General features: G+C 48.5%; 1 protein-coding gene across 15 annotated transcripts in view; it reads right to left on the minus strand.

The window, feature by feature from the left end:
• Ccdc57 (coiled-coil domain containing 57) overlaps window positions 1–14,156 on the minus strand; it is a 93,267-nt gene that overhangs the window by 62,140 nt on the left and 16,971 nt on the right. For all 15 annotated transcript variants that reach the window (XR_010045277.1, XR_010045276.1, XR_010045275.1 and 12 more), the window contains exon 3: window positions 12,569–12,677. Coding sequence is in view for 9 of the 15 variants with exons in the window: in XM_063242381.1 (XP_063098451.1) it covers window positions 12,569–12,677 (109 nt within the window). In the remaining 6 variants the exon portion in view is untranslated. The remainder of the gene's footprint in view (window positions 1–12,568; window positions 12,678–14,156) is intronic.

Raw genomic sequence — 14,156 nt, forward strand, 5'->3', positions numbered from 1 at the left:
TGCTATGCCCAGGTTCACCAGGTGCCACAGCCATGCTGTATGGACTCTCCAGCCACCAGAATCATAACCCAAATAACCCTCGCTTATACACTGACTGGAGTCAGGTGTGTGTCAGAGCAACAGGAAGGACAAGACAGTGTGGCTTTGTCTACTCCCCATAGTGCTGCCTTCCTCAGGGCAAGGGGAAGTCACCTGCAGACAGGGTGAGGACCAATGCTGCAGGCTCACAAGCATGCAGGAACTCTGCAATCCTCCCTTGGAGGCGTCCTCCCCAGGACAGCCCACTTTGCCAGGCTCCCCACCTAAAGGGCCAGAGAGAGCCTCAAAGATCATGGCCATGGCTGCCCGTGCCCCAGTAGGCACCTGTCCTGGCTCTGGCTAACGGGATCCATGAAACACCTGGTGAGGACAGATCACACTCTGCACTTGCAGCTGAGTGTGGGTGGGAGCTTCTCAACATGTAGAACTCACAACAGAAAAGTCACATTTGGCTCTTTTAATTCTTTGAAAGGCATAACTGAGAGGGGTTTAGTGAGTACACTCAAAAAGTGAAAAGCACCAGTTCACTGGCGCTAATGAGAGCAGGAACCACTAGGGGAAAAGCGCTGCAAGCTATGGCCACTAGGGGGCAGGGATGCCGCGCCGCGCTCCACGTCTGCGGGCGCGCTGAGACGCCCGGCAACCCTCACCCCCACCCTGCGATCAAAACTCTACTGGTGCTTTCTTTGTGTGCTGTCCCAGGCTCTCGGCGCAGAAACCTTTCCTGTGAAATCCGCCCTTGCCCAGCACAGGCAGCCCGCTGTCCAGGACCCGCACAGTCTAACTACCCACAGCCCACCCGTCCGTCCCCCGCCATCACCCACACGCGAAACCCCAACACAGCAAGCAGTTGGCGGAAGCAAGCGTGGCCATGAGTGCCTGACCCATTCGTGTTCCGCAGGGTCCCTTTCCCTGGCAGATCCAGCTCAACAGTTCTTGCGGTCCAGGTCTGTCCCCAGGTCTTCCCAGCAGCAAGCTCTGCTGTCCCGGCCCAGTCTGTTATCACCTGAGGGAGCTCCCCCAGAGAAAAACTGGATTCTCGCAGTGGTCTCCGAGGCCCCCTCTAGCATCCCACCTGGAAACCTGTCTCCCCCCAAGGAAGCACCCCCACGCCAGCTCTCACCCGCGTCCTCTTCTCAGGGGACCCTTCTGACCACCCTGTCCTGGCCCTGTCTATTAATGTGTCTCACAGGGAACCCTTCTGTAGGCCAGGGCTAGACCTGATGGTTCTGGTGGAGAGGAAATAGAACTCTCAACCCACCATATGTCAGATTCACTGAGCTTGTGTTCCTGGAAATTGAAAAATGAATTCTAAGGAACAACAGATATTGAGTGTCAAAAATTGAGAATTAGCTCCTGAGAAACAGGAATGGACCCAAAAGTAGGGTGCCAAAGGAAGTTTTACAGAGCAAAATCACAAGGTGGGTACAACCTGGGTCAAAACTATAATCAACCAAGTAAGATACAGCACAGCTGTTTAGGGAATACCAATCAGTAGGGAAGCAGGTCAGATAGCCTTGTACACAGGAAGAACAAGACCTTTTGGGGAAGGGATGGATCTGGAGGGCCCAGCCACCCACTTTGGTGACTGACGTCTAGCTAAACCTATTGGAGTTGGTGATACCAATGACAGTATAATTTCCAAGTTTTTGCTTGGGGAGAGAGAACTCGTAGGCCTGGTTACTCCATGTGTAGCTTGAGCCTAGTCTTTGGCAGATGGGTCTCCGGGCGCAGCTGTGCTGTTTGCATCCCTCTGCACTGACTCCTTCCAGGGCCTTGCCCTGGCAAATTGGCTGGAGTAACATAGTCCAGAGGTCAGCTGTGCCCCTCTATGTCCAGCTGGCTCCATGGGGGGTTAAGTCTACACACCCAATGGTCATTCCTGCTTCCATTATCCTAACAAAGGGAGAAAATAAAGTAACAAAAGCTTAGGAGATGGCCATGTGCTCTTCAGAGTACTGTGCCCCTAAGAGTAGGGCAGCTGGGGAGACTCAGTGGGAGGCACTTAAAGCAGAGGGGTCTGGCCTTTACATTCAGAAATTAAAGGAGTTATTGGCCCCTTCCCTCTCTTCCCTGGTGCTGCTGCTACCGAGACCTGTGTGCAGTCCTTTTCTGTCGTTCTGGCACCTTTCTTTGGTCTGTGTTATACCTTTTGGGCACACACTGGCCCAGAACACTTCCTGTGATCTTCAGTAAATGCAGCTGTGCTGGGCATGGTGGAGCACACCTGTAATCCCAGCACTCGGCAGGCTGAGGCAGGACCATCACTTTGAGTTTGAGGCCAGCCTGAACTAGAAAGTGAGTTAAAGGCCAGCCCTGAACTTCATAGTGAAACCCTGTCTCAAAAAAAAAAAAAAAAGAAATTCATCAGAGGAAGAAAAAAATCAAAACAACACAGTTGCTTACTATTTACTACTGAGTGTATGCTTGGCAATTCTTCCCTTGTAGAGCGCAAGAACTTGAACTACTGTTGGGCCATTCCACCATCACAGTTAATGTCCAACACCAAAGCCCCTGGCATGCAGTTGGTACTCAAAAGTATCTGTTAAATGAATGAATACATCAGTAATCAGTATCTCCCCAGTGGTTTCTGGCCCTGTATGGGAATAGTCCTCCTGAGGTAGAAGAAACAAGACTGGATAGAAAGGAAACCAGGACAGCGAGAATTTAAAAAACCCTGCAGCTTTAGAACACAAGCCCAATGTATTTCCTCCCAAAACCGCACACGGGTCTCACCCAGAAATCCTTCTGCTTTCTCCCGCCTTGAACACACCTGTGGTGGAGATAGTTGTCTCACGCCTTTGTCACGTCCCCCCCCACATGGACGGCCTGCACTGTGACCTGGCAGGGAGACCACACTCCCCAGGGCACCCTGACTGATAACAGCCCTAAAGGTGCCCTACCCCAGCTGTGCACCTCAGTTCGCTGAGTGTGTCCTGCATTCCTCTAATAGATCCTCTTCCTGCCTCTGTTTACTGACATGTCCTGAAAAGTCCACCTCAGGAGGACTATTCCCATACAGGGCCAAAAGCCACTGGAGAGATATTGATTACTGATGTATTCATTCATTTAACAGATACTTTTGAGCACCAACTGCATGCCAGGGGCCTTGGTGTTGGTATGTTTAGCTCACAATTTGTAGAGGTTTCAGCTTATAATCAACTGGGTCCAGGGCCAGGTGGTGTGGCAGAGGGGCAACAGTTCATGGCAGAAGACAGCAAAAGCAACAAAATACACACAAGATAAGCTTCTTTTTTTTTTTTTTTTTTTTTTTAGATAGGGTTTCACTATGTAGTTCAGGCTGGACTTAAATTCACTTTGTAGCCCAAACTGACCTCTAACTCAAAGCGATCCTATGTCTCAGCCTCCCAAGTGCTGGGATTACAGGTGTGTGCCACTATAACCTGGAAGACAACCTCTTTCTGTTTCTTATATTGTATCCAGTCTACTGGAAATAGGGTGGTACCAATCCAGTCAGTGAACTGATCCAGCAATAACCCACCCTCAGTCCCAGCACCCTTAAACCCAGCATTGCACTACAAATCAGTCACACACTTTAGATCCAGCCACCCCCAAAACAATGCTGTGACTAACATGAGGCTTTAGAGAATATCTAAGACACAAACTTTAATGCTATGTCCATAGTCTGCAATTTGATTACATAATAAAAATTAGATTGTTTCAAGAGGAAAATCAGTGAGGCACAGTGATACACATCTATAATCCCAGTTATTCAGGAGGCTGAGGCAGAAGGATCACAAACTCAAGGCCAGCCTGGGCAATTTAGCAAAATCCTGTTTGTTAGGGTTTATATCTTGAAGTCCCTCCAAGCCTCATGGGATCACAGGTGAGCTTCTGAGAGGTGACAGGATGAGGGCACTGTTAGAGCTGACCTGCAGCTGGGAGGTGGGGTTGAATAGGATAATCCCCGGGGGCAGAACCGGGAAGGCCATGTCTCCCTTCAAGGCTCCTACCTTGATTCTCCCTGCTTCTCAGCTGCCAGGACAAAAGCAACTGCTCCTCCGCCAGGCCCCTCTGTTTCACTGTCTCACTTTGAAGCCAGTGGACTGGACCCATAAACCTCCCCTCCTCTAAATTGTGGGGGCCAGGCACTGTCTCCCTGCACTGAACAAAATAACCAAGACAGATTTTGGTACCAGGAGTGGGGTTGTCCCAGTGGGTATCCTTGACCACTATGGTTTAGAAACCTTTGGAACTCTCACTCTTGACAGGAGTTTAGAAAACTCTGATGATGTCAGCTAGAGAAACCCTAGAATGCTGTCATGCAAGCATGATGGGGAATTCTGGTCAGCACTTATTAAAGCAGAATGTTAATTAAAAAAGGCAGATGGTGACAACTAGGTTCAGGTTTCAGTTGAGAAGAGGGCTGAAGGGGAAGCTATGTTGTAGATCATTATGAGATGCTTGGGCAGAAAACTGTCTACGTGAGACCAAGAGCAGCAGAATAACTGGATGGTCCATTGAGGTCATAACTAAGTGTGGTGCTCCAATAACTATTGTCCCAAAGTCAGCTTGTCAGCCTCCTGGGTCAAGAGGGCAGTGGCAGCAAGTGCCCTAATGCATGGAGGCCATCCAGGGGCCACCCACTTTAATTGCTCCAACCAGTATGCCATAGGGTGATTACAGGATCTTATGACCTGAGTCAGAACTTGACTCTTAAGGCCATTCCCTTACACTCATGGACACACAGGAAGAAAGGCATGTTTATATCTGGCAGTTCTTAGGTTAGTGCCTAAGTCAGGGCCTTTTCCATTTGTTTAAATCCTCTTTCCTGGTCAGCTTTCCAGAAAAGGGGCTCCTCTCCCCAACCTTTGGTGGCTTCATATAGGTGCTTACTATAAGTGAGAAATTTGGTATACAACAGAATCCTGCTGCCCCCCAAAATTCTCTTATCTGGCATCAGGTAGTTGGGGTTGGGAGGGCGTAGACAGCCTTCTTCTGTTCAGTGCCCATTTGGCACTCCCTTTGTGTCACCATGAAGCTCAAATAGCTCACCTTTTGTCAGCAGATTTGAGCCTTTTTCTGAGACACTCTTTTATTTTTGTGGTACCAGGGATTGAACTCACAACTTGCCAGGCAGGTGCTTATGCCACTGAGCTAAATCCCCAGCCCCATTCTGGGACACTTTATATCCAGCCTTCCAAGTAGATGAAGCAAGTCTCTGGCTCCTTGACAGCTGTCCTCACCATGTGGGGCTGCCATAAGGAGGCCATCTACATCCTGTAGCAAGGTGCAATGGTCCTCTGGTGTGATGAAGGCCTTGAGGTCAGCCACCAATGCTTCTGCAAAGACAGTAGGAGAGTTCTTGAATCCTTGGGGAAGCCTGGTCAACGTGAGCTGTTCCTTTATGTTCATGACAGGACACTCCGATTGAAAAGCAAAGATGGACTGACTGACTGGCATAAGGCAAAGACAAAACAAGGCATCTCTCAAGTCCAAGCAAGTAAGACAAGCAGCACTGGCTGGAATGAGACCCACCAACGTGTATGGACTGGGAACATAGATGAACAGTTTTGGTGGTCTGGCTCACAGCACGTAAGCCCTGTACTAGTCTGTGTTCATTAGTTCCCAGTTTGCATACTGGCAGAAGTGCAGTGTTCCCAGATACTGGCACCCAATCAAAACTTCATGTTTCAGGAGTCATTTTATTATTTTTTTTGTCTTTTTCGTTTTTGTCAGTACTAGGGATCGAACTCACAACGACCTGCTTGGAAGGCAGGTGCTTATGCCGCTAAGCTAAATCCCCAGTCCCACCAGGAGTCATTTTAAATGCTCTCGAGTGCCTTGCACAGCTTCCCAGGGGGAAACGTGCTGGCGGATTGAACTTGATCTGCTCTCAGTTTTAGCTCCACTATCACTGGTGTGTGTGTGACTCACAGTCAGCCCAGTGGGTTGTCTTTGGCCCACATCTGGGAACCTCATGTGTCAGCCTGTACGAGTCCTCTACTTTCAGTTTTGGTGACCTGTCTAAATATAGCCTCCATTGTAAGCTTCTGGGACGCTAAGGGTTAACACCATGGCTCCTGGATGAGCCAGACTTGTCTCGTTTCTCTGTGGCCCAAGGGCAATTTGGGCCTGTAGTTTTTGGAGCAGATCTCCTTTTAACAGGGGAACGGGGCAGCTTGGGAGATATGAGAATTCATGTTGGACCTCTTGTTTCCCCTTGATACACATTGGGCTGGCAAAATGGCCTCTTCTCTGAGATCCCAATAGCTCCAAAAATAGTCATTTTTATTTTTAGTAACAGCCTGTTATGGATTAAGAACTGGTGGTCAACTTAATGCCAGCTGGATTATATCAGCATGGCAATGAACAAAGATGCTCCACCTGAGGAAAGTTGCCAGCATAAATAGGTGGAGGAGAAGGGTGCTGAGGCGTTAATGCGTTGCTGTGTTGAGGCATTGTGGGTTCTCCTACAAGTTGCTGTTTGAGCCATTGGTTCTCTTGGAGAAGCTTTGGTCCTCACACTGAGCATTGCTTCCTGACTCCAAAGGGGAAGATGTGTGCCACTTGGTCTCCAGGATGAACTTGTCATGCTGGCTTCCTGGCATGTACTCAATTGTGCTTGTCGTTGGAAGAGCTCAGGGCCTCCATATCACTGAGGATGGCTGTGGTACCTTTCAGGACAGCCCTGGTCTTGTTGTGAGTGTGACTTTGTGGCTCCAGTGCAGAACCCTCATCACACCAGCACAGCTCCTTCACCCCGCTGGCATGGACTCTCTGGCTTCTACCGCTGACCTTTGGGTCTGTCCAGCATGGGTCCATAAAAGAGACTAGAGTGAGTCCTTCTTGTGGGCTCTGGACCTCCAATTGGACTCGTGGGAGGCATTGTCATGAGCTCTAGGTCTTCATCTGGGACAATGCTGTGGGATTTAGGCCCCTAACTAAATATTCTGTGTCTTTGGTGTTGCGGATAGATTTCCTGCATCTTCTTGCGTTAACTCCAGGTGACCATTATAAAAATAATATTATAAACTCCATGTCCTGATTCTAGTTGTTCCCCATGCAACCCCTGATTACAACACGGCCCAACGGGTTGTGTCACTACCAAGTGCAACTTGTAATCATCTAATCCAGCTTCCTCACAGGCTGGCTTTGGTAAGGGAGGGCAGATTTGGGTGTAAGGGTAAGGGTATCTCTGGCTCCTCTGGAAGTTCATGTAGAACCATTTTTTTTCTTGCTTCTTTGCTGCCTTTTGTTTGTTTCTGAGGCCCTGGGCAGAGCTGATTTCTCTTCCTTCTGTTTCAGTCTCAGCTCAGGCCATGAGTGTTTCACAACACATCATGAGATAGGGCTGTTGCCATTACCTTGGGTCTGGACTACACTCAGCTACAAGCTGATGTAGGGAAATGGGTCTGGATGCCCTGACTGCCTCCATCCCAGGCTACCACCTAATATATCTGCCTGCGTGTTCCCCATCTATTGTCCTCTTGGCCAGCCACACAACACCAAAGGAGGACCAATCAATTTGATAAGGAGTCCTCGGTCTCTGGAGATCAGCTTTCCTCCATACTCCCCCTTGTAGCCCTTCTTACAGTTCTTTAAGACACTCTCTAATGGGGTCACTGGTGACACTCTCCCTCCCACAGCCTCCTGGTTATGGTACAAATCACTCTCTGTCACTTTGGCTTTGGGTTGTTTAGACCGTCTCCCTCCAGAGTTTTCAGCCGCTGCTTAGCTATTGGAGGGTGCATATGAATCCTAATTCAGACTCACAACTCATCTACCATTTGTGGGCACTTCCATAAGCTGTACGCAGATTTCCTCCAGTCCTGACTGGTCCCACAATGGCTCAAAGAGTACAGTCTGCACTCAGGGTATGCAGCTCCACACACTTCACCCCACTTGTCCACACACAATCATACACCTCCCCGTTTTCAGTTCCTTCCCGACATGGGTGTCGATTTCAGATTTGCCTAGCTCAGATTTCTTGGTATACCTGTTGTGAGCCTATCTTGCTGTGAGTCACACCTGAGTTTCTGCTTTGGGGTTGTAGGTTTGTGTTGACTTAATCCAAGCCAGACTATTCAGTACACCTGGCTTCCTTCTGCTCCTATGGGACACAGCCCCAGGTCAGACCTGGACCCACACAGACAGTTCAAATCACAACAGAACAAAAAAGAGGCTAGGTGTGATGGTGTACACCTGTCATCCCAGCACTATGGAAGCTGAGGCAGGAGGATCACCCTGGATTATACAGAAAAACACTATCTCACAAATAAATAAATGCAAGGGAGGAGCCAGAGCGAATTCATTCTCTCAGGAAGACCATCTTCTTTTGCCTCAAACATGCAGTTTCTGGTCCTCTGGCCTTCAGACTCAAACTGAACTGTGTTGCCAGTGTTCTTGGGTCTCCAATTTTCAGACCACAGATCACAGCTCCCACAGTCACACAAGCCACACACACCTATGAAGCTGATTCTCTTTCTCCGTAGTCTTTCCAGTACAGAGTTGGCATGGATAGTGGTTCCTGGAGGAGCAGAATTTTGAGGATAAGTTTCTGTAATTGTTCCTGAGATTTCTGGAATAGATTCTCTAATATGATTAGACCTAGACATGCTAAGAATTCTTCTCAACAACCCCCACCAATATTAGGGATCAAGTCCAGAGCTTTGGATGTGCAACATCCCCAGCCCACTTTACATTTTAAAAATTTTGACACAGGGTCTTGCTAAGTTGCTCATGCTGGCCTCAAACTTGTGATTCTCCTGCCTCAGCCTCCTGAGTAGTTGGGGGCAGAGAGGTGCGCTACTCAGCCTAGCCACTGAGGCTGCTATGGAGATGCACAAGGTAACGGCACCAGCTCTTCCTAACACCCACTTCTAAGGGGCAAGTAGCTCAGGGGCACTGGATACGACACTTTCAAATACCTTTGGGAAACTAAGAAATATGTAATGACATTAGTTGCAACTGGCTACATCACAATGCAAGCAGGACTCCCAGGCTCCCAGGATGACAGCTAAGTGAGCTGCTTTGGCAGGAACAGGACCGTGAACACCAGGCAGTTACATGTGGGAGGACCTGGATGAAGCTGGGAAGTCCCTATCTTCTTTTTCTTTTCTAATTTTCTGAGACAGGGCTTTGCTATGCAATTCAGGAGGGCCGTGAATTCATGGCGATCCTCCTGCCTCAGCCTCCTGAATGCTGGGGTTACAGGTGTGCATCACTACACCCAGCTTAAGTCTCTGTTATCAGTGATGGCGAACCTTTTAGAGACGAGGGCTCAAACTGCAACCTAAAACCTACTTATTTATCACCAAGTGCCAACACTGCAATTAAGCCCAAATACTGAGGTATTAGTTTATAGAAACAACTCATACATTAATATCCTTTGCCTTAAAGAAAAACAAGTAACACATATGCCATAGGTTCACCTTCCCCATATTCTTACTAGTCAGTCATCTTTGCCAGTGGCCTCCCCACTCCCACAGGTCTAGGACTCTGTAGCCCTGAGGAGATGAGGCATTGCCTCCCCGACAGTTACCCCTCAGGACGACATGTACGCCCTCTTTTTTCCAGACCAATTACTAGGCTCAAGTTCCAGCAGGTCCCTTAGGGGGCGGTGCATTGGTGACCCATGAGGAGGTGTGCTACACCCCAAAAGAATTACTTGAGTTTCCTGAGACAAACAGAAACCTGGGGGATGTATGTAAGAACAGGCATTAGGGGTGCAGGACGATGGGGACACCATGTGGGTCTACTGAATAACTGAGGCATTTATTGCTAGGGGCCTCACCCCAGACTGCACTTATGCAGCTGCTTGGGCATTTAGGCAGAGCTCCACCTGCTGGCCTCCTGTTGCATACCGAAGAGGGCCACAGTGAGTGGATTAGAAATACTCAAGCTTCTCTGGTTTAACTGCAGCAGAAGGAATTCTACCACCAAGGGAAATGGTGACTGAACACTCACCCACAAGGAGGAACCAGAAGACACACCACTTTGAGGGGCAGATTTGTGAGGGAGCCCCAGCAACCCCAATAAGCTCTTTGATTGCTCTTCTCTCTAGGTCAGACCTTACCACAGGAACCAGAGCCAATCAACTGGAAAATCTAAATACATCGAGATTCACTGATCCCGGGGCATCAGGAACAAGTGGCAGCACTCATCTGCCAAGGGAAAGGTGCACAAATAGCACAAGCCGGCAATTCAGAACAGTTACTCACAGTAGCCAGAAGTGAGACAGAATACCCAGAGTCTTACTGGACAGGTATTAGATTTTCTTGACTGTGGGCAACCAAATACCTGGGAAAAACAACTTACAGGAGAAAAAATTTGCTTTAGCCCACAGTTTCAGTCTATGGTCAGTCAGCTCCTTTGCTGTTGGGCCTTGGTGTGACCGAAACAACATGGCAGAGGAAAACTGATCCCTGTGGAAAAGGGAAAGCCATAGAGGAAGAGGCCAGGCTCTAGATACAGCCCCTAAAACCAAGCTCCCAAGACTTGTTTTGTTCAGTTAGACCCCCTCTCTTAACAGCCCGTTCAGCCATTAATCCATTAATCACTGATTAATCCACTGATGCGGTTAACACCCTCCTGGTCCAACACTTACCCAAAGGCTATCGGCTGGCCTTTGTTGGGTATTTTAGACCCAAACTATAACAAACAGAAAACTTCCAGGGCAAGAGAACACAAGTCCATCATGACTCCTAAGAACAGTCTCGGCTCCTTAGTCAATTCCAGTCTGTAGACCCACAGCCCATGGGAGGAAGGAGAGGCCCAGTGCTCTGAGGAGGAGGCTGGATGCTACCAAGAGCTCCACTGCCACCTGTTCTGCTACCCTTCTTTCTAGGAAGTTGGGGCTTTTGCTAGGCTCCCTGTGCACTGAGAAAAGAAAATCATCAGGCTTTTGGGGCCTTCTAGACATTGGCTCTGAAATGATGATAATCCCAGGAGCCTGGAAACACACAGCAGCCTCCAGGCAGAGAAGGGGCTCAGGGGCGTCAAGTGATGAGGGAGTTCTCATTCAGGTCCACCTTGTGAGTCTGATGGGTTCCCAAAACATAACTGGAATGGACATACAGAGCAGTGAGCAGAATCTCTGCACTCATTCCCACGGAAAGGCCATGCAGAGGCCCCTGGAATGTCCTCTACCTAGGAAAAGAGCAAATCGAAAGCCACATCTTCCCTGGAGAGTCTGCAGATTAGGCTGCCATCAGAGAGCTGACCAAAGAAGCCTGGCGGTACCTGCCCCTCAACACACCACTTAACTCTCCTACTTGGCCTGGCAGAAGGTGGTGAATCTGGAGAACAACGGTGGGTGAACACAAGCCTAACCCTAACTCCAGCCGTAGGTGCTGTGCCCGATGCAGTCTCACTGCTTAGGCAAACGGATGCATTCCCTCACTCTTCAGCACGGCTACTGCCAGGCAGGTCCTTCTTCTCTATCCCTGTCCACAGTCTGACTAGAAGCAGTTTGCTTTCAGGTGGCGAGGCGGCAGTACACCTCCCTGCCCTAGCTGAGGGTAAATTCTCCAGGCCTACATTACAATTCACTTCACAAGAGCCCTGATCACCTTGACTTTCTGCAAAGCTGTCACGCTGTCTGTCACACTGACCAGACTGAGTGAGTAAGATGTAGCAACTGCTTTAGACTCATGAGTAAAACATTTGCACGTTTGGGAGTGAGAAATATATTTGATAAAACTCAGGGGCCTCTACCTCTGTGAAATTCCTGGGGCCTGGTGCAGGTCACACTGAGATATACCTTCGAGAGTGAAGGATAAGTTGCATCTGGTCCCATCTGAGAGGAGGAACCATGCCTGGCAGGCCTCTTCAGAATTTACAGGTGATCTCTCCCTTACTCTGACTATTTACTTAGGTAACCCAAGAAGCTTCAGGGTTTCCATGGGCCTAGAATGGGAGTGGGGACAGTTGTGCAACAAATTCAGGCTACTCTTTCTCTTGGCCACTTGGTCCAATAGACCTGATGGTACCTGGGGTATTAGGGCAGGCAGGTTCTACAGGTCAAGTGCAGTACAGGCCTGCAGGGCTTCAGAATAAGGCTTGACATCATTCACAGACAACTACTTTCCTTCCAAGACAGTTCTTGGCCTGCTGCTGGGCCTTGCTGTAAACTGAAAACCTGATCATGAGCCACCAAGGTACCATGCAACCCTGAGCTGCCCATCATGAACTGTGCCATCCACTCACTGAGCCATAAAGTATGGCAATGTATAGCAAGACCCCAACACTAAACAGAAATGTGAGCTACAGTGTCAACCCATGCAGACTCTGTGAGCACAAGCAAGAGGCAGGAAAGAAGGACCCAGATGCCTCTGGCCTCACTGCTGCTTCCTGCCTTTCTCCCAGCCTGCACCTGGGAGAGGAGGGAGATTCTCCCAGTTTGAGTGGCCTGCATGACAGGAACTCATCATCCAGCTGTGGATGGCGGCAGCACTGCGACCCCGCTGAAGGACAGTGGCCCAGGGAGACCGTCCCGGAGGTGGAATGCCAGCCCCTCCACAATCCCATGCAATTGAGGTGCCAGGGACCAGGCCAGATGCTCTACCTGTCTCTGCAGAGCGAGTTCACCATCAAGTTCCTCAAGCTTTCTCTCCAGCTTCCACTTCAGATTCTCATACTGCTCCCGTTGATGGTCGATCTCATCGTTCTTGTCACTGTAATAATCAGACACAGGATATTTACCAAACAGGATATTTACCAAACGAACACACTACCCAGGGCTCCTGCATGCTTTGCTTTTGCAGGGGTGGTGGCAGCAGGGTCTACAGGGAGTAGGACTTCTGGTCCTGCCTGGTCCTGCCTAGTGCAGCTGACCAGGATACACACAAATCAACCCCCAGTGGTCCTGGAAACCAACAACCAGGGAAAGCACCTAACACGGGTCAATACCAAGACAACCCAGATGTAAATCAGCAATCGAGAAAAAGAAATGGAAAAAACAAGATCGCAGCGGAGAAAAGGAAAGTAGAGCAAAGAATCAAACAGACATTTTTTCGGTGCTGGGATTGAACCCACACCCTCAAGCATGCTCAGCCAGTGATCTACCTCTGAGTTACATTCCCAGAACTGCTGAGGGGTTTTTCTTTTTTCTTCTTCTTTTTCTTTTGTTATTAGGGATCCAGTAATCTAAGGGCACTCTATCACTGAGCTATACTCCCAGCCCTTCTCTTAAAGTTTTATTTTGAGACAAAGTCTTGCTATGTTGCCCAGTCTGGCCTTGAACCTGTGATTCTCCTGCTTCACCCTCCTGAGTAGTTGGAATTACAACTATGTGCCACTGCACCCAGCTCAAATGGAAATCTGAAAATTAGAAAGTAAAATAACCAAAATAATATGCCCATTGTACATGGGCATAATGACCAAACAACTATGACAAGAAGACTGAACAAGTGAGACAGACAACAGAAATAACCTGATCTCAACAACAGAGAGAAAATAAATTTAAAAATGGAGAAAAAGAACAGGCAAAGGATTTGAAGAACATGTCACAGAAGAGTGAGGCACTTTAAAAAACAAATGTAAACACCTTGAATTCAAAACCTCTGTGAGAAAGGAAGTCCACACCCAGCACACACACCTGTGACGCTTTTCGGGCTGGTGAAGACCTGGGGAGCTGGCTCCAGGCCTACTGTCCAGCCCCTCCCAGGTCTCGGGGGATGGTGGTGCTTTGCTGCTGAGACTAAGTGAACTGGCACTTAACATCTGTCCCCAGCACTGCTGAGGGACCATGGATACCTGGTGCTTCCTTGAGGCCAGCGACTCTGTGACAGGTATGTTTTGTTTTTTGGAGTTTAAAAAAAAATTTTAATTTTAAGGAGAATAAAACCTAACAATACAAAACAAAATAATGCCAATCAAAACAAAGTGGTGAAAGTGGCACAGAATCCCCAAACAGGACAATGGGTCATTGACAATGGCTTCCATAAAATCTCTTGTTCTCCTCACAATAGTTGTCCATTCCCTCAGACATAGTAAAATTGAATAAAACAAAATGAATAAAACCAGTCAAAACAGAGCACTGAATAAAACAAAACAATAAATCAGAACAAAACAAAACAGAATAATACTGGATTTCAAAAACAAGACAGAAGGAAATCCTCCATATTTGCCACATTGCACACTGCCATCCTCCT

The sequence above is a fragment of the Cavia porcellus genome, unplaced genomic scaffold (genome assembly GCF_034190915.1).
Source record: "Cavia porcellus strain 051 isolate PalLab524CR breed Dunkin Hartley unplaced genomic scaffold, mCavPor4.1 scaffold_32, whole genome shotgun sequence".
In the NCBI taxonomy this organism is placed as follows: domain Eukaryota; kingdom Metazoa; phylum Chordata; class Mammalia; order Rodentia; family Caviidae; genus Cavia; species Cavia porcellus.